General features: G+C 38.2%; 1 protein-coding gene across 2 annotated transcripts; it reads right to left on the reverse strand.

Annotated features, from left to right (window-relative positions):
- Positions 1-828: 828 nt before the first annotated feature.
- Positions 829-19,200, reverse strand: LOC143296970 (uncharacterized). 2 transcript variants are annotated; one of them, XM_076609044.1, is made up of 15 exons: positions 19,030-19,200; positions 17,612-17,662; positions 15,794-16,656; positions 15,232-15,402; positions 14,471-14,580; positions 12,688-12,769; positions 12,339-12,413; positions 11,246-11,374; positions 9,612-9,691; positions 8,285-8,462; positions 7,153-7,230; positions 6,067-6,171; positions 4,790-4,954; positions 3,358-3,502; positions 829-2,349 (listed from the first exon to the last, which is right to left on the reverse strand). In XM_076609044.1, exons 1-15 carry the CDS (start codon positions 19,067-19,069, stop codon positions 1,376-1,378), a joined length of 3,246 nt encoding a protein of 1,081 aa, XP_076465159.1. In that variant the 5' UTR covers positions 19,070-19,200; the 3' UTR covers positions 829-1,375. The 2 variants fall into 2 exon arrangements, with proteins under 2 accessions (XP_076465159.1, XP_076465158.1); XM_076609043.1 differs by having other exon boundaries at positions 17,612-17,665.
- Between the last annotated feature and the right edge of the window lie 70 nt (positions 19,201-19,270).

Here is a 19,270-nt window from a genome sequence, read left to right on the forward strand (position 1 = left end):
GCTCCTGTTGCTGATTATCATGCATCACACTTGAAGGCTTTGCCTTAGAAAAACACAAACACTTAAGTTTGACTCTGTAGCTATTCAGCTATGAACTACTTACAATAACCCTGTCTAAAGTCTTATTTTTGAAAACCAGTGTTCTTTCTCAGGTTCTACAGGATAAATTTTCAAATTTTCAGCCCTGATATGTCCCTGAGCTATAAGCAACAATGAAAAATAAATACCACCAGCTGACTCTAAAAATCCTCCATATCCAACAACGCAAGATCATGACTGTCACAACAACAGAGCATATTGTTTTACCCAGCTGAAATTTAGCATAAAAAAACAAACACAACACTTGGCTGAAATCTAATAACCAACACACTCAGCTGAAATGTAACGTACAACACAAACACAACAAACTTGCTCACAGACCTGAGGAGGGTTTGTTTTGTTTTTTCATTCTTGCTCTGCTAGCTGCCTGCACAGGTTACTTTACCACAGCCACTAGGAAATTCTCCCCACACATTTAGCCCTTATTTGTATCCTATCCTCACGCTGGAGAAATAGGGATCACATAATGCACATTTGAAGTCAGTGCCGTTTTGTTTGCAGATTATCCACTTGCTTTACTTTTTCTCTCTTTTTGTAGTGGAGGCGTAATGTTCTATAGTTTCATGAACATTTCATGACTAAATGCTTTTTCTTCTTCTCAGGTTTGGGTGAGAGAAAAGGAGGTTTATGTACAATAATATCCCCCTGACCCCAAACTTGACTGACCAAAAAAAAAAAAAAAAAAAAAAAATCAGAGAGAAAGACAGACAGAAAGGACGTCTTAAAAGGTTTGTTGTTTTTTTACAACAGCACACGAGATACATCAAACAAATTAAGCACAAAATAAATAACTTACATTCTAACTATAGATACAAAATTATCATTGATGTTCTTAGGTCATTTACGGATTCATGCACACATTCTGATCTCACAGAACTTGGGTTATAAATATACACATTAAAATCAAAGTGTGTTATACTGAGTACTCAATTCCATCCGGTACAGTGTTTTAAATCAAATTAACTGACAGTCTGCACACATGGTTTATCAATGATTCTTCTCCACCTATCAGCTGTGCATACGTAAAACGGTAATATCTCTAACTTGAATGTGCATTGCATACTGTCAAAACTAGACAGAAATGAAAAAGGAAAATGGCTCACAAATGACGATGCATCTTTCCTCATTATTCTGTCTGATAGAGTGGATATTCAGCAAGCACAAAAAAAAAAAATCTTCATTTTCAAATTAGATCAACCACAGTTCGGGACAATTCACAATACCAAGTTATACACACATTTTCAAGTACACTGGTACAATCACAATTCAGTTGTTCTTAATCTAAAATTATACAGTCATCATCCTCCATTTCCTGGACTGACTGAGCGTCTGCTGGTTTTTCTGTCTGATCTGTTGTTGCCTCTGTGTTTTTATTGTCCACACTCACAGTTTTCTCATACACTTTGCTGCCATTTTCTGTGGTTTTGTCGTTTGAATTCCCTATTTTCTCTGAGGGTTTGTTTGAATCCCCTTTTTTCTCTGAGGGTTTCGCCTTCTCTGCCCCAGCAGCTTTTTTGGCAAAAGCCATGATAGAGGGCTGGTCCTTTGGAGTCTTCTTGGCACTGTTTTCTTTCTTGCTCTTCCACACTTTAGGCGTGGTGCTGTCTGTGCTGCCTGCTTCTTTTCCCTTGTGGGGTGTGGTGCAGCTGTCAACGTCGGAGGCCACGTCAGCAGGCTTGCCCACATCTCTGGCCTTTGTGTTCTTTTCAGCTGAGGGGGTCAGGGTTTTCTTTTCCGCTTTCTTGACCATGTCTCCAGAGACGTAGACCCAAGCGTTGTCCAGCGACAGGTCTTCCATGCTGTACTGCTTCAGCACGCTGTCGCTGACATACCAGCACGGCTTCTTGCCCTCCCGCTTCTCCCTCACAGCGATGGCCAGGATCTTCATCTCCAGCTGCCGCTTGGAGACACAGCTGTCCGACGCTTCCTCACTCACACTGCTGCTGTCGTGCTTCTTCCCCGACCCGTCTTCCTCCATTTTTTCCTGAGATTCAGTCTGCATGGGTTCCTGCTCTGTGGTTTCTACACCTTCTGCAACCGGTTCTTCGGCTTTCAACACCGAATCGTTCAAGTTGGCACTCATGTCCATGATTGAGTCATTGAGGGCCTTGTCCTCGTTGTCTATGCGGCTTTCATCCAGGGAGAGGTTGGCGTCACTGCTCTTCTGTTTCCAGTATAGACGGAACTCACGGACCAGTTTCTTGATGCCAAAATGGTTGCCGTGAAGCAGCCGGATCAAGTCTGGCATCGCTGAAACAGACACATGGATTTTGCCATGGTAATTGACAACACTTGTACAGGAATTCGGGTGGAATGGTGAACTTCATGTGCCTGTTATTTTGCTAGCACACTGAATGGTTCATTTTGAAACTGCACAAAATGATTTCTACTTCATTAAACATTTTATTAAAACTTTTCCACACGCAATTTGCATACCCACTCCTTCTTGGAAAAAAAATATTAGATGTAAACATCTAACACCTGACATTTCAAAATGTGGGACAACACCTTGTGTGCTGTACAGTTCTACAGGCTGGAAGCTAGCCCTCCAGTCCATGGAGATAATCAAAATCAAAATCAAAACCAGTCTGAATGCAGGATCTCTGTTTCAAAGATCTGAACCAAACATGGTTTCCCTCCCATGAAAAAGAAAACATTAATACTAAGAATAAACTATTTACAACAACAGCAAAAAATTAAATGAAAAAAAGAAAGAAAAGAAATCATAAAAGATCATGATGTGCAACAACTGCTTTTCAAAGCACTTACACATTTATTGATTCCTTCTAATTTTTAACATAGAGTGAAGCTGACATGTGATTCAAGGTGGGAGGAAAGAGGGGTCTGGTACTTGACACGTTTTCATTTTGTAAGGGGAAAAATCTATACTAATTAGATAAAAGTGACAGAACAAAAAGTCAGCCATAGCCTGAACATTATGAAAAAAAAAAAAATCTTAATTTAAAAGATGTATATGCTGATCCCAGTGATCTGATTTGGGGTACTGCTACTGGTGAAGTGAAATGTTGCATTATGAATAAACACATTACATTGAAGTTGTATTAACGTGGGGTATGTTCAACTGCTGATGAAGTAAAATGTCTGCATCCTTTGTTTAGTGAAGGTGTCAGCAAAAATAATTTTCATGACACTTCTACCTCAATATCTAAGACAAAACTAAACAAAAAATACTTTAAAATCCTGTGCCTTCCTCTTGAGTTTCTCCCAGTGAAGTATGGGTTAACTGTCACTAGTTACCTTCCTCTGGAAGTGCCCGTTTGCGACAACCTTTGGACGTGGGCGAAGATTTGGAGGAGGGTGCGTCCCCATATTTATCCCCAGTATCACCCAATGTGGGACAAGAAATGAGTGTCTCAATGGGGGATGAACGTAGGAATACCATCTGCAAAACAAAGTCGACACATTTATTTCCACTCTCTTAACATTTGTTGTGGAACTTTTTTTTTGGGGGGGGGGCTGGCCCATCATCTGTTCACTGGCTTCATCCCCAAGCTGTTCATCAGATTCCCATATACACAGCCACACCTAACTGTCTGCCAGTCTCAGCACCAACATTTCACAGGCAGTCATCAATGTCAGGTGGCCACGCACCAGACATTTGACATTGTTGCTTATTGTCTTGAATTTTTTTTTCCTACATTCAAAATTATTCACTAAAAGCCATGGTTTATTGTGATAACAACAGATAATCAATAATAAATAACCATCATACCATTTGTTTGTGGAACTTTTTTTTTTTTTTTTTTGGCTGGCCCATCATCTGTTCACTGGCTTCATCCCCAAGCTGTTCATCAGATTCCCATTTTCACAGCCACACCTAGTTTGTCTGCCAGTCTCAGCACCAACATTTCACAGGAAGTCATCAATATCAGGTGGCCACGCACCAGACATTTGACATTGTTGCTTATTGTCTTGAAATTTTTTTTCCTACATTCAAAATTATTCACTAAAAGCCATGGTTTATTGTGATAACAACAGATAATCAATAATAAATAACCATCAAAAGAATATGAAGAAGACCAAAAAAAAAGAAGAAAAGATTAGAAGTCAGTCTTTGTATTAAAAAACAGCAATTTATCATCTGAAGGCTTTTGTAAAGATATATAGACACATTTCTATAGCAATGCTATCATCAGTTCATGATAGCAGTTATGTCAGTGTAAAAAGGCAGGGAAGTCAGTAATATCTCAGTCGAGAGGGAGACAAGACAGACATGGAGATAAATGCTTTATGGAAAACAAAAAGAATGGACCAGGAAACCAGAAAAAAGGATGAAAAGACTGACGGCAAGACATAAAAACAAGAGAACAATGGGAAATATGACACTCTGTAGAAATAAAATGTTCCTTTTTGTTCAGCTGACTGCACAGGGCCATATGCTAAACAAAAAATGTAACCATGTGAAGCAAACAACTGTCATATCTGAAAAACAAAAAAACTTTTTTTTTAACCTAATAACAGTTCCCTTGATCCCAATAAACTTGATTCGAATGCAAAGAAATTCAAGACATTCAAATAAAAAAACAGAATTTATCCAAAACAACTGTTCTAACAAAGGTCTTTGTAAAGAAAATGACACTGAATCAAGTTGAACGGAAACAGTAACTGAACATGCACACGACATCACTGTCTTCCTTTCTAACGTCCCCAAACCCACACCGTCACCCACCTCAAAATCTCTGAAGATTTTCAAATGCTCATCATTGACACAGGGCCTGTCCAGCCAGTGGCAGCCCAGGTGGAGGGGGGGCAGCACCTGTTTTTTGGCCTTCAGTTCCGCCTCCCAAGCCTGGGCCTTGGCCCTCTGTCTGGCCTTCAGCACCTCTGGTGTCACCTGGAAACGGCAACACACACCTTCATACATACAGCAAGGTTCACTCAGATAACCCTATTCCATACTTTCTCCAGATCAGCTGCTCTGGCATCACCTGGAGACGGCACCACACACGTCACTGTTCAGTTTCTCAAGGACACTGTCATCAGACAAATTTATATATGCTACATCATATCTGCTCAGCAGATGCCTGACCAGCAGCATGACCCAAGCCATGCCTTGAGTGCATGCACATATATTTGTTTACCTATCGGATTCTTTCTTGGTGCACCAAGTACATGCTGCACACGTGACCTCCGTTTATTGTCTCATCCAAATGACAAGACGCTCAGTTCAATTTTCCAGTCAAACTCTGGAGAAAGGGTGAGAACCGGATTCAGACCCGGACACTCACAGACTGTATTGGCAGAAGAGCATCTTAGCCATTCTGCCACCTTCCTCCTTGTTCCACCTCACGGTTCATACACATAGCAAGGTTCACACTGAAATAACCATACTTCTTCCATACCAGACCGAAATTTTTTCCATACCAAACACAAAGCCAAATAGAAAATCAGTCTGCAACACTGATGACAAGAGAGACTGGCGGATATACTAGTTCTGATGTTCAGTTTTCACCATTTTCTTTTCTTAACCAATTTTCAAATGGACTGAACACGTTGAATAGTACTGGTCAAACAAAAACAAAACCCTAAAAACCCCATACCTCACATTCTTCCCTTGAAAAAAGGGGTAGTGCTGCACTGTAGCAATGCAGTCTCCCAAGCCTGAATTTCATAGAAAAATCTACTGTGACAAAAAAGTAAAATAATAAACTGAGGTCCTGTGTGCAGCATGCACAGCACACATGAAAAGAAACCATGGCAATAAAAGGGTCGTCCCTGACAAAAATCTAGCAAAAAATCAATGTTGATATTGTATGAAATAGTAGATATAAAAAGCTTTATCTTCAATTCTGTTTGAGTGAGAGGCTTACCAGGTACTTCTTTGAAGATAAAAATCACTGCACCAGCTTTATCTTATCTTTTTTTTTTCAATATGAATTTCTGCCAATTCTGATTATTAAAAAAAAAAAAAAAAAAGTGAAAAAATATCAGAGAGGTGGAACATACATCTTCATCGTCTTGACATCCTTCATCCTCAGACAGGTAACCATGGGGCACCATCCATCCGTCATCATCACCCTCGTCCTCTTCCTCACCTTCCTCCTCTTCACCCTGGAAAAACAAATCACTATGAAAAACCAGTCCTATCATACAATCCATCACACACATGGGGTGCACATTCCTATATGAGAAAAGGGTAGGTTGTGTGGGGGGAGGGGATGGGGAAGGAAAAAGCAAAAAAGTGAATACTGATTTTACAAATGTATGAACACTTATCAATCATGTATGTTTTACAAATGTCTTTTGAGTTCAGTTCTATTTTTTTTAGTTTGCTTTATCAGTTCAATATTACTGTTAATGAATAATTCAAGATTTAAGAATAATATCAAATTATCCACACTGTGACATTTTCAAATACATATATATATTTTTTTTAAGTACTGGCTTTGGGGTGGGGGAAAATGCTCTAAATATTTTTTTTACCTTAATAATAATTTGTAGAAAATTGGGTAAAATGCCGGCACAAGTGGGTCATGGTAAAGTATGTGTAGTGAAAATTGGGTAAATTTACCAAGCTGTCAAACCTCTACACTTTTTCCAGTATGCCATGATGTGACTGAGCTCTCATCCCTGATTTCTGAGTAGCTCTGTACCAAGTTTGATGATGACCGTATGAAAGACAGTCTTTTTTTTTTTACACACAGGATTTTCCAAACATAATAATGAAAACTTCCTCAACACATTTTCTCAGAATGAGCTGAAAGCACTTCACATGAAAACAACTAAAATGCCCCCCCAAAAAACTTTGCTTCAGACATATTCACAGACAACCCAGAATGGGTGGATACATTCACTTTGAACAGTCAAAAAGAAAATGAAAATAAAAATAACAGAAAATAAAAATAAAAAACAAAATAAGTAATTAAAAAAAAAAGTATTTATTGGCCATAGCTACTTTCGTTTTCTCCACATAGGCGGATAGTAGTTTACACAGGACAGGAATCGGACTCCCTGCCGGAGTCTGCAATAGTGGGTCACGGTAAAGTATCTGTAGTGAAAAAAGTATTTTCTTTGACAATCCCAACCACTTACATTGGAGTCTGACAGACTTTCTCCTGGCTCCTCCTCCTCCCACTCCTCATCGCTGTCCACTTCATAGTCAAACACCTTCTGCAAAGCACACAGCAGTATGATATACATCAATGCACTGAATATGTGGAGTGATGGCCTAGAGGTAACGCGTCCGCCTTGGAAGCGAGAGAATCTGAGCGCACTGGTTCGAATCACGGCTCAGCCGCCAATATTTTCTCCTCCTCCACTAGACCGTGAGTGGTGGTCTGGATGCTAGTCATTCGGATGAGATGATAAACTGAGGTCCCATGTACAGCATGCACTTAGCGCACGTAAAAGAACCCACGGCAACAAAAGGGTTGTTCCTGGCAAAATTCTGTAGAAAAATCCACTTCGATACGAAAAACAAATAAAACTGCACGCAGGAGGAGGAAAAAAAAAAAGAAAGAAAAAAAGGTGGCGTTGTAGTGTAGCGACGTGCTCTCCTTGGGGAGAACAGCCCGAATTTCACACACAGGGAAATCTGTTGTGATAAAAAGAAATACAAATACAAAATACAAATCACAACTGGGTCATAAAAATCAGTGAGCAAAGCATTGGTAAATGTTAATACTAAACTCCACAAACTCCCTACAAAGTGGGCTCTAAGCGCCTCCCATGAAACAATACACACACAATAGTACATAATGGTTTTTACAACACACAAAAACACAACAAAAAACACACACTCCCCAAATAAGTATACACCAAGGCAATAATACAGATTGGAAATCAAAGAAGCACTTGCCTTTTCACTTACAAATACACAGGACACACAAACACAACCATTTTTACATCACCATGTAGGCCCATACTTCATTTTTGAGGGTGTACATGCTGGGTGTGTTCACGTTTCCTTTACCCAATCACTGACATGGATTACAGGATCTTTCATGTGTGAATTTAAACATTTTCGTGTGAATACACATGAATGTGATTAAGGCACTAGCAGATGAGGAAATAAGCTGATATGAGAGTTGGAAAAAACAAAGAAAGAAACTTCCTTAACCCAACAAGCAGATACCAGGATCAAACCCAGGACCCCCTGAGACACGAACAACTCAGCTATCGCATCCGTCACCAGGATTACAAGCAAGAATAAACCATGCTTTACCTCATCTTTCTTCCATGGATTACGTGGCGACAATCCTTTCACTTTCTTGCGCCAGGTGCCGTAGTATGGAGGTCGATTGTCTGTGTGGAACTGCAGCAGTTTGACAGCATGGGTCACCTTCTTCACTGTCTCGGAGTCATGGACCAGCAGTTCTACCTCTTGCTCAATTTCCTTTTTCCTGAAAGGGAAATAACTCTATAATCATCACCGTAATATATATATTTTTTAAACATAAATATGAAAAAAAAAAAAATAAAAAAAAAAGAAAAAAAGATCAGCTAAAAGTCCCATAGTCATTTACAGCCATAGGTTCAGTAAATTCACATTCACTGTCTGCTCAGCATAGGAAGGCGGGGCCCAATCCTCTCTTTCCGCTGCTTTTAATATTCCCAGACTGAAGTCAGGTACCTGTTCACACCTTGGTGGAGTGAGCAAAATCGGAATAAAGTGTCTTTCCCAAAGACACAACACAGTGCCAAAAATGGGCCTTGAACTCTATCACTGGTGAACACTGGAAGCATCTATTCTATTTCTTCTTCTTCTGCGTTCACTCGTACGCTTTTACATGTATGACCGTTTTTACCCCGCCATGTAGGCAGCCATACTCCGTTTTCGGGGGTGTGCATGCTGGGTATGTTCTTGTTTCCGTAACCCACCGAACACTGACATGGATTACAGGATCTTTAACGTGCGTATTTGATCTTCTGCTTGCATATACACACGAAGGGGGTTCAGGCACTAGCAGGTCTGCACATATGTTGACCTGGGAGATTGTAAAAATCTCCACCCTTTACCCACCAGGCGCCGTCACCGTGATTCGAACCCGGGACCCTCAGATTGACAGTCCAACGCTTTAACCACTCGGCTATTGCGCCCGTCATCTATTCTATTTCTAAAATAAATATATAACAACATACAATAAACACAATAATAATAACAACAGCAAAGTATCTATATCATGCTAAATCTTGTTCAGAGACAAACAAAGCACTAACACACCAGTCATTCACATGCATGCACACTTTGCTCTGGGCAGTATCTGGCCACAGGCAGAAAAATCCCTTCACAGCTGACCTCTCAAGCCATGTGGTTGTCAGTCTGTGACGTTTAACACTTCACAATCGTGGCTGGTGCTTAAATTTTCCAAACACTCATAAACATATCCATAACCGATGGAGAGACAATTGAAGCAGATATTAACTGAATGCTGTCGGCATCCTAACCAGGAAACAAACAGCGAAAAACTATTTCCGTCAAAGACACACATAACTTCTATCAAATCTCACAAACACTAAGCAGTAATTCATGGCATGTGTATCATACTCACTTTCTCAGAACACGATTTGTCCTTGGTGGTTTTCTATCTCCTTGGTGGAGCTCACTCAGATAGGTAGTTTCCACTGCCTTCTGCACACCCATTGAAAATGGAATGCAAGATATGAAAACAGAACAATAACAGAAAGAAAAAGCAAAATTTCTTCCATCAGTTTAAAGCACAAACAGATGAACTGAAATAACACATTTAAAATAATCATCAAAATAATATTCTATCAAGAAGCACATAAAAAAAGATGCACACACAGCAATCTATCTCCATAATCAGATCTTATCCCTGTTTTTCACAAGTTTAAAGCACATTAAATACAGAAATTTTTTATGCACATGCAACATATTAATAAATAGATTTCAAAATAATGTATCGCCAGATAAGACATAAAAAAAACAACAGAAAAACACAACAACAGAAAAACACAACATGCACACACAACAATTCTATAAAAATCATATTTTTCCCCTTTCTGATACAAAACCTGGAGATTAAAATGTCTATGTGTGTACATTTCTACATCGCAACTCAAGGTGAACACATTAAAAGTGTAACAACATTTTCAGTTTTGTCCTGAACTTAGCCTGGCCACATGCAATACAACACACTTCTATTCCGTGTGACATGCTCACACACAATGAGCTAAGACATGGGAAACCACTATTTCAACAAAACAAAAAATCTGGTCAAAATAAAACAGCTACAAGGAGAGATCCATGGCTTTCTCTTTAAGTATTCAGCAAAACATTTTTTTTTAAATAATTAAAAACAAAACAAAAAACTTCAGACAAAATACTGTATATATACAAACATACTGAAACTGAGACCTGCCAGAACACCAAGTCATATATATTTACTAATATAGTTTTCATAAAGGAGACCATATCCCATTTTCCTTCATTTATGGACATAATAAAGGGTAAATAATCAAAGACAAACCAGGGAAGTAGTAGCCAGTAAAACTTCCCCCACATCAGAACTCCTCCAAGCCCCACTTGTCAAAACCTAAAACATTTCAATCCATGTCTTACCCTACAGCTTACGATGCTCTCCATGTTTTACCTGACAGCTTACGATGCTCTCTATGTCTTACCCTGACAGCTTACAGTGCTCTCCATATCTTACCCTACAGCTTACAGTGCTCTCCATGTCTTATCCTACAGCTTACGATGCTCTCCACGCCTTACCTGACAGCTTACAGTGCTCTCCACGCCTTACCTGACAGCTTACAGTGCTCTCCACGCCTTACCTGACAGCTTACAGTGCTCTCCACGCCTTACCTGACAACTTACGGTGCTCTCCATGCCTTACCTGACAGCTTACGGTGCTCTCCATGTCTTACCTGACAGCTTACAGTGCTCTCCATGCCTTACCTGACAGCTTACAGTGCTCTCCATGCCTTACCCTACAGCTTACGATGCTCTCCATGTCTTACCCTACAGCTTACGGTGCTCTCCATGTCTTACCCGACAGCTTACGGTGCTCTCCATGTCTTACCTGACAGCTTACCATGTCTTACCTGACAGCTTACGATGCCCTCCATGTCTTACCTGACAGCTTACGGTGCTCTCCATGTCTTACCTGACAGCTTACCATGTCTTACCTGACAGCTTACGATGCTCTCCATGTCTTACCTGACAGCTTACGATGCTCTCCAAGTGTTGTCTATCCTCCTCAGACAGTTTCTTTCTCATCACTGGGGCCAGGGTCATGTCTTTCTTCAGCTCAAAGGGAATGAACAGGTTGTCTTCCGCCTTGGTCACCTGCACAAAGCACCCACATATCACTGACACTGGTGACACATAGGTCTTTCATTTGCTACCTCCTGAACCATCCTGTAAATGTTCTTTGGCTTCTTAAGGACGTTTAGCACTTACTGCAGTAGGCACAGACTTTTTTGGTTTTTTAAATAACTGCATGAGACTGAATGATATACCTATCTATCTATCAATATATTCCTACTTAACACCAGTATCACTAAGTATAGGCCAATGTTAACAAAAGATGACACTTGATGAAAAACAGTATTTTAAACAGAAAAAAAGAAAGGAAAAAAAAAAATGAAGCTCAGTGTGACTGGGGGTGGGTACAATTTTATTCCTGTACATAGCTTAAACAATTCCCACAGAGCAGAAAAGGCAGTTCTTGAATATTTCATTCCAACTGGCGGAAAAACATTTCACTCTCTCATAAACTGCTAAATACCAATATATCTTAAAGTGACAATCACAGAATCATACATTTATTTTCAGTGGATTATGGAAACAAGAACATACCCAGCATGCACACCCCCAAAAACGGAGTATGGCTGCCTACATGGCGGGGTAAATAAACAAAACGGTCATACACGTAAAATGTCACGTCTGAGTGTGTATGTGTGCGTGCCTGATATGTGATTGAATGACACAGGAAACGAATGATGAGTGCCTAGTGGCAGCCCTCAGTCATCTTTACTCAGGTAGGCGGCCTGTTGTGCAAATAAACCCGTATTTGTGAAGCACTTAAAGCTTAGTCTCCGACCGAGGATAGGCGCTGTATAAGTATCCATGTCAATCAATCAATTTAACATTTTAATGAATCAACAAATAAGTACAAGGGTTAGACATCTTGTCACTACTTTTTAAATTAAATACACCCTGTGATTTCCCATTCTTTTTTTTATAATACTGCAGTATTTACATCAGGAAAAGGCGAAATATGAACTTTTTAAAAGTAAAGAATGCTAACCTTTGTAGAAGTAATAGCCTTGGGCTTCATAAAGAAACTTGTGAATGCTGCTTTTCTTTTCTCTGCTTGTCGCAGCTGAAACAGAACATACACTGCACAATAATGGCTGAAACATCTGGACAAGAGAAAAAATAAAGGCAAAGCTCTGGTTGCTCAAAAAATGTCATTGTCAACATTTAACACTGACACACAATTGATACTGAATGAGGATCATTACATTTTGTAACTAAATGAACATTATCAACAACAACAAAAAAGCTATGTTTTACTAAATGGTTTGAACTCTTATAGAGGAAAACAAATCTAGTTATTTCTATCCTCTCAAAATAATGAGTGAACCGAACCATACCTTTTCCTCTTCCTCCTTCTGCTTCAGTTCTTCTTTCTGCTTCTTTTCTTCTTCCTTCAATCGCTTTTCTTCCAGCTTGGCACTGGTGTACACAAAGAACACAATCATCTTTGTTAGTTACACAATTTGACTAAAAACACAGTTTTCCAGATTTAAGCATTGATATGTACAAAAGTTTGAGTTACTGTTTTAGATTTTTAGAAAATAACTTCCAGTTATTTTGAATGGTAAATTTAAAAAAAATAAATAAAAAAATAATAATAAATGAAAATAAAATAAAACAAATAAAATAAATAAATAATAACAATTTTTTTTTTTTTTCAATGGTAAATAATTTTTTTTTTAAATAAAAATAATAAATGAAAATAAAACAAATAAAATAAATAATAAATAATAACAAAAAAAAATATATATATTTTTTTTCTTTCATTTTTTATTTATTTTATTTTATTTCTCAAGGCCTGACTAAGCACGTTGGGTTACGCTGCTGGTCAGGCATCTGCTTGGCAGATGTGCAGCATATATGGATTTGACCGAACGCAGTGACGTCTCCTTGAGCTACTGATACTGCTACTTTGAATGGTAACTACTGTCTTTGCCAATGTGTAACGAAGAAGGGCTAAAAGACACCCTGGAGCAACTCAACATTTTGAAATATAACAATGATATTCTTGTAGCCAATTTCTTTAAACTCCATTTCTTTCATCAATTCATTTTAAGGCTGCTTCAAAATCTTTACTGCTCAAACACATTGCACTGAGATATTTTATCATTATAAATATAACTGTCTATGATCCCCACAACATCTGTCTAACAGCAAAGATACCTAACTTTAATTTCTGTATATCTCTGAAGTCCAAAATTATCACTGAAAAGATTGCACATACAGTAAATCAGATTTTTTTTTAAATACAGGCATATATATATATATATATATATATATATATAGAGAGAGAGAGAGAGAGAGAGAGAGAGAGAGAGAGAGAGAAACAGAGAGACCAGACAGGTGGAATAAATGGTTCCTATTGAGAACCATACTTCTCCAATTCTATCAAGTGCAGGGGTTAGATATCATAATAATGCACATCTTTTATATAGCGCCCTTTCTATCTAAGAGCTCAGGGCGCTTTACATAAAAGAAAATATTACAAATTACATAAATAATTCATGGCCACTAGACCACTCTTTCTCCCCCCCCACTCTACCTCTTCATGCATCCAAAGTAAGCCAACAAGGATGGTGCTGGAGAAGAAGGAAGCTGAGAATGCTCATAGATAGGTTTTAAAAAGATGAGCTTTTTGTTTTTTTTAGTGAAGAGTGAAAAGCAGAGATAGAATCAGATATAAGGATATGATGACGGTTATTCTTGATATGAACAGCAGCAGAGGAAAGAACATTCACCAGGTTGTTATTCTATATATGAGTAGCAGCAAAGAGGAAAGAACATTCACCATAGGTTCTTGGATTGACATGAGGAAGCTTAAAAAAATAATATAATACTAATACAATACTAATATATACTAACATAATACTAAGCCTGAAAGTTTGACTCTCTGTATCCCTCAACAGTATCGCAAGTTGTGACTGAGAATATCTTCAAGTAGTCCTGTGTACATATTCAACACACACAAAAAGTTATTCTCATTAAACTTCCCTAGAACATTCAAATTCCCCAAGTGCTGATTTCACTTACTCCAGAGCACACACATCACCCAGCTCCCACCTCTTTAGTGTTTCAGACTCAAAGCATACACTCAAAGCGTACAAAGTGTTCTGCTCTTACTTGATTTTTTCCAGTTTCTTCTGCTTTTCCTCCTCCTTTTGCTGCAACTTTACTTGCTTTTCTTTCTCCAATTGTTCCTTCTTTTCCAGGCGTTCTTTCTCTTTCTTTTCCTGAAAAGGTCAACAGTGGACATAAATCATACAATAGTACTAATACAGTGCTGTGATCCTTTATCGTAAGATAAAAACTTTACAATGAAATCAAATAAACAAGGTAATACACTAAAATACAAAAAAAATTAAGGGTGTGCCCTACATAGAAGAGAAATGAATGAAATAAAATAAGAAAATTAAACAGTGCACAGGAAATCTAAACTAAAGGTTGTGTGTGACAGAGTGAGTTACAAATGCCTGTGACCAGAGAGGAGGAATGAAAAATTGTATATCTAAAATACCTGTTATTAACAGGGGCAAAACCTTGTGGAGCTTTAGAACACATGGACTGAAGGAAGTATACAGACTACAGACTACACTAGAATAGTAGCAGTAGAGAAGAACAATTTATCATTTGTGATATTTCAATGTGCATTCTCGTGGACTGAACACTTGATTTGCAGACATGTTTCCTATTTATAATAATGTATTTCTTGACAAATCCCTAATCAATACATATATGTACCACACACATATATAATCTTAACTCCATAAACCCATTAGGGATAAATGTTATCTTAGTAAATATGGCTGTGACAATAGCAAAAATTTAGCGACCACTTTCACTTTGTGAAAAATATAAACAAAATAGAAGCCTCACACAGTTACCTTTTCCTCCTTTTTGGCACGTTCTTTCTCAGCCTTCTCTTCATCCCGCTTCTGTTTTTTCTCCAGTCTCTCCTTTTCCTTCTGCTCCTTTGCCTCTTGTTTCTGCTTTTCCTTTTCATCCTTCACTCTCTGCCTCAGAGCTGATTTCTCCTGCTGCTTCTTGCCAGTACTCTGTTACACAGACCCTTCATTAAAAGCCACTGTGCTTTGATAAGAATAAGGATTCCATTTCACTATTTATTTTAGTTTGCACCAAAGTAAATATCCACTGATGCCAAACACCAGAAAAATTCAACAACTATAAAGCACAGTGAAACACCTCCTTTGATTAATTAAACTTTCCAAACCTTTGAAATGCTCATTTCTCAAACTTTTCTTGACTGTATGAATTGTACATGATTTCCTCCAAATCAACTCAACAAGAGAAAAATAAAACAGCAGAATTTACAACTAATCAGCTTGCAGAATACCTAAACAGCATTCAAAATAAATCAAACACTGGTTTATCGAATAAACATGAGCATTTGGTTTATTCCTTTGTTCTTCACTATTGCAAACTCACCCGTTTCTTTTTGTCACTGGTAAGCGGGGTTGCTCCATCAGCACTGTTTCGACTGGTGTTGAGCGATGCTGGTGTTTGCGGGGTGGACGTCGAGGACAGATGTGCTTTGTTCGCTGGAGTTTTACTGTCTGACAGTGAACCACATCCCTCTGCTTTCTCAGGCGTCAAGGACGGACTGACTGAAGTCTCACATTCGGATGAGTTTGGTGACTCACTTTCTGACTCTACTACAACTGTACTGATCGATTCTTTTCCCTCTGCAGTCTTATCGATCTCCTCTTTGTCACTACTTGCAACACATTCCATTGACACATTTTCAACAGCACTTTCATCTTTGTCATGAGGAGTACCTTCCCCTGACTTATCCCCTCCATTCTTTACTGCATCTTCTTTGTCAAATACCAGCTTCCTTGAAAAGTTAGTGGGTTCTGCTTTGAATTTTAACTTTTCAAGGATGATCTTAGGTGACTTAGGTGCTGATTTCCTGGGACTCCTTACTTTCACCGGACTGTTTTCTTTTGGATCATTTTCATCCACAGATTCTGTCAAGTCAATGACCTCATTTGTTGATGAAATCTCATCCTCTCTACGTACAAACTTTTCCAAGAGATTAGCTTTACCCGTTTTGGACTTAGTGCTATTCACTGTGGAATGCTCTGCTTCTGAACTTGAAGTGGAACTGACTTCATTGTCATCATTTACTGACGGTTTTACTTTTTCACCAGAAGTTTTTAGGTCTGGAAGTTTAGGTTGTTTAGCTTTAGTGTTGGGGGAATCATTCCCGGACAACTTGCGTTTTCTTGAAGCAGTGTTGTTCAGAGGTGTCAATGGTTTACCACCCAAAGGCTGAAAAGGTAAACGGCCTGAAACAGATTGGTTTTAATACACAGTTAATAACGAGACTGGTTAGTAACACAGAGTTACACCTACAAGTATACATTTTAAATATCCATAGAAATGAGATTATAGTAATTATCCAAACATCTCTTCATCATTTATACAATATCCAGTGCACAGCAGTCTGAACGCTCCATACAAATTAACTACATTTAAATATCTTATGAGAAATAACAGATTTTGATGATAGATAGCTTTGTTCCCTCAATGTATTATACCCTTTCACACATTTTTTCAACAGATCGTCTTTGGCCAAGTGGAGCAGTTTCTCATGTTTCAGTAAATCAGGAAAGTATTTTGAAGAGAAGTCCAAATATAGTTATTTGCAGAAGCACTTGTCTGTCGCAGCTATCCAGAGATCCTCAGATTTTGGCAATACGGAAAGAAAATGGTTGTCTTGTCAATTATGATGACGTGTTGTATTTAACTAGTAAGAAAATACTGTGAATGACCAACTTCAGAGTTGCTTATAGTTGAACACTAGTAATAGACCGCTGGAGGGGTTGGTCCTTACATGACTTATAGAGCATCAAAAGATCTGTGATCTCGAAGTTAACTAGCTCTCTGAAATTTCAAGCAATGGCAATCGAGAGGCAAAGTGTGCAAAACAGAAGGCTTCTTTCCTTTGACTTTTTGCTTCATATTTTGTTCTTTTTTTGTGTGTCTGGAAATATTGTACAGAGTTTAGTTGTAGCAATGGAGGCTATCAACTGAAAAAATCGGCAACAGCACATGTTTGCTGCTTTTGCCTATGTCCATCGCCTTTGGCATTGCTTGCGATTTCGAGTAAAGTTAGATGCGCATGCACAAGAGACCCAAGGTGGCCGCAGAAATCTCCAGGTCTTTTTGTGTTTGGGTAGTACTTGTTCAATTTTAAGCCTACATATACTTGATACTTGACGCAATGCTACTTAAACTTACCTTGCTTCAACCGTTTTGGCATTGTACTACCATCTTCCTCCTTCAAACTATCTGCTGCAACAAAGGAAAACATGTCTTTCAAACACAGCTTCCCTTTCAGTGTCAATGCAGTAGCGAAAGCATGCAGGCTAATCCATGGAATATACAGCCCATACAAACACTGCCTCCACTGTTTTTAAAACCATACGGCTGAGTCGTAGGTCTGACACAAGAACAAAGCCTGGAAAAATAAATGTGGAGAAATCTGGGGGGAAAGTTTAGGTCCTGGAAGCGTGTGCGGTAAGCTTTCCGAGCATTCACAAAATAATTCTGTCACAGAATGACAGAGCCAATAAATATTTGAAATATATATTGCAGTTCCAAGACATAAAAGTTCAAACAGTTGCAGAAATTGTCTAAAAATATTAGCAAAACCCTTTCATTCTGACTCAACCAAATACAAAAAAAAAAAAATATATATATATATATATATATATATTGTTTTTTAATCAAGTGTAAAATCAATGTGCAAAACTAAAACGTGGTGTTTGTTGGCTGTTTTGTTGGTTTCTTTGTTTTGTGTTTTACAAATGACCTCCAGAATGACATACCATCTCTTGTATCATTAGTTTTTTTGGGTTTTTTTACCTACTACACAGCCCCTTAACTTCTTGAAAACTTTCTTTCTGGGGCTGCTCAGCTTTTAAATTTATACTGAAATAGTTTCTTATGCAAACCATTTTTGTTTGTTTTGTTTTTTAAACTGGAAAATAATTACTTTTGGTTACTTTTTAGAAAATTTATGTTGGCATCAAAATGTTTTTATCAAATGGGTTAATAATAAATTTCATAATTTGATCCCTACAAAATGTATTCAATATACATAATATATATTATCATATTCTGATCAGACCAAGCTAAAATAATTCTTACATTTTGGATGGATTCTTTTTTGTTTGTTTGTTTGTTTGTTTTTAGCTGACACACTGCATACAAAGTAAAAATGACAAAACTGGGAAAATAATCAATACATTCTTGCCCAGAAACATTTTCTGACCAAGACTACAAACTAATAGGGCAGAAAGTATCAACAAAAATAGGAGAATATAAGAAAAACAATATTCTGTGAAGAGAAAAATGGTATGTGATTCTTTCATCTCATGCTAACATAACACACCACCCCCACCCCAAAAAAATCAAAGTGTAAAACTATTACTATTAGTAAAAACCAAAAAACAAGGGTATGTTGATTTCTAAATCAACATTAATGTTATGCTGAAAACAATGTGCTAAAATGCATACATTATACAGTAGACCCAAGTACTATCCACTTCAACTGATTTTGGCACTGATGTAAAATTAGCCCACGGCTGCAGTTGCTGACTTTCTGTTTGTTTACTTTTTCAACAAAATTATTTTAAGGGCATTCAGCAACTTACAGACAAGCCGTTTTTCAGCTTCAGGAACACGCTGCGCCATTCTCTGGACTTTCTTCCTTCACCTGGGTGCACAAAATACCAACTATCCAAAAAATTATGATTGTGTACACTTCCTTCAGCAGTAGAAGAGAATAAAGTTTTCCAGTTCTACACGTCTTCGAACTTGGCGCGAATGGCTGACCCCCATCAACCCTCCCGCACTTTTTGGATTATACCCGCAGCAACTGTTTTCCGGTTAACA

The sequence above is a fragment of the Babylonia areolata genome, chromosome 22 (genome assembly GCF_041734735.1).
Source record: "Babylonia areolata isolate BAREFJ2019XMU chromosome 22, ASM4173473v1, whole genome shotgun sequence".
Classification (NCBI taxonomy): Eukaryota; Metazoa; Mollusca; class Gastropoda; order Neogastropoda; family Buccinidae; genus Babylonia; species Babylonia areolata.

What these genes read in the sequence shown, in the direction of transcription:
- LOC143296970 (XM_076609043.1), bottom strand. Translation starts at nt 19,069, where the DNA reads ATGGCGCAGCGTGTTCCTGAAGCTGAAAAACGGCTTGTCT. An exon ending in AGGCTATTACTTCTACAAAG is followed by an intron (nt 11,375 to 12,338) that starts GTTAGCATTCTT and finishes TGCTTTGTGCAG; the next exon opens with GTGACCAAGGCGGAAGACAA. An exon ending in GATGTCAAGACGATGAAGAT is followed by an intron (nt 4,955 to 6,066) that starts GTATGTTCCACC and finishes TGCCGTTTCCAG; the next exon opens with GTGACACCAGAGGTGCTGAA.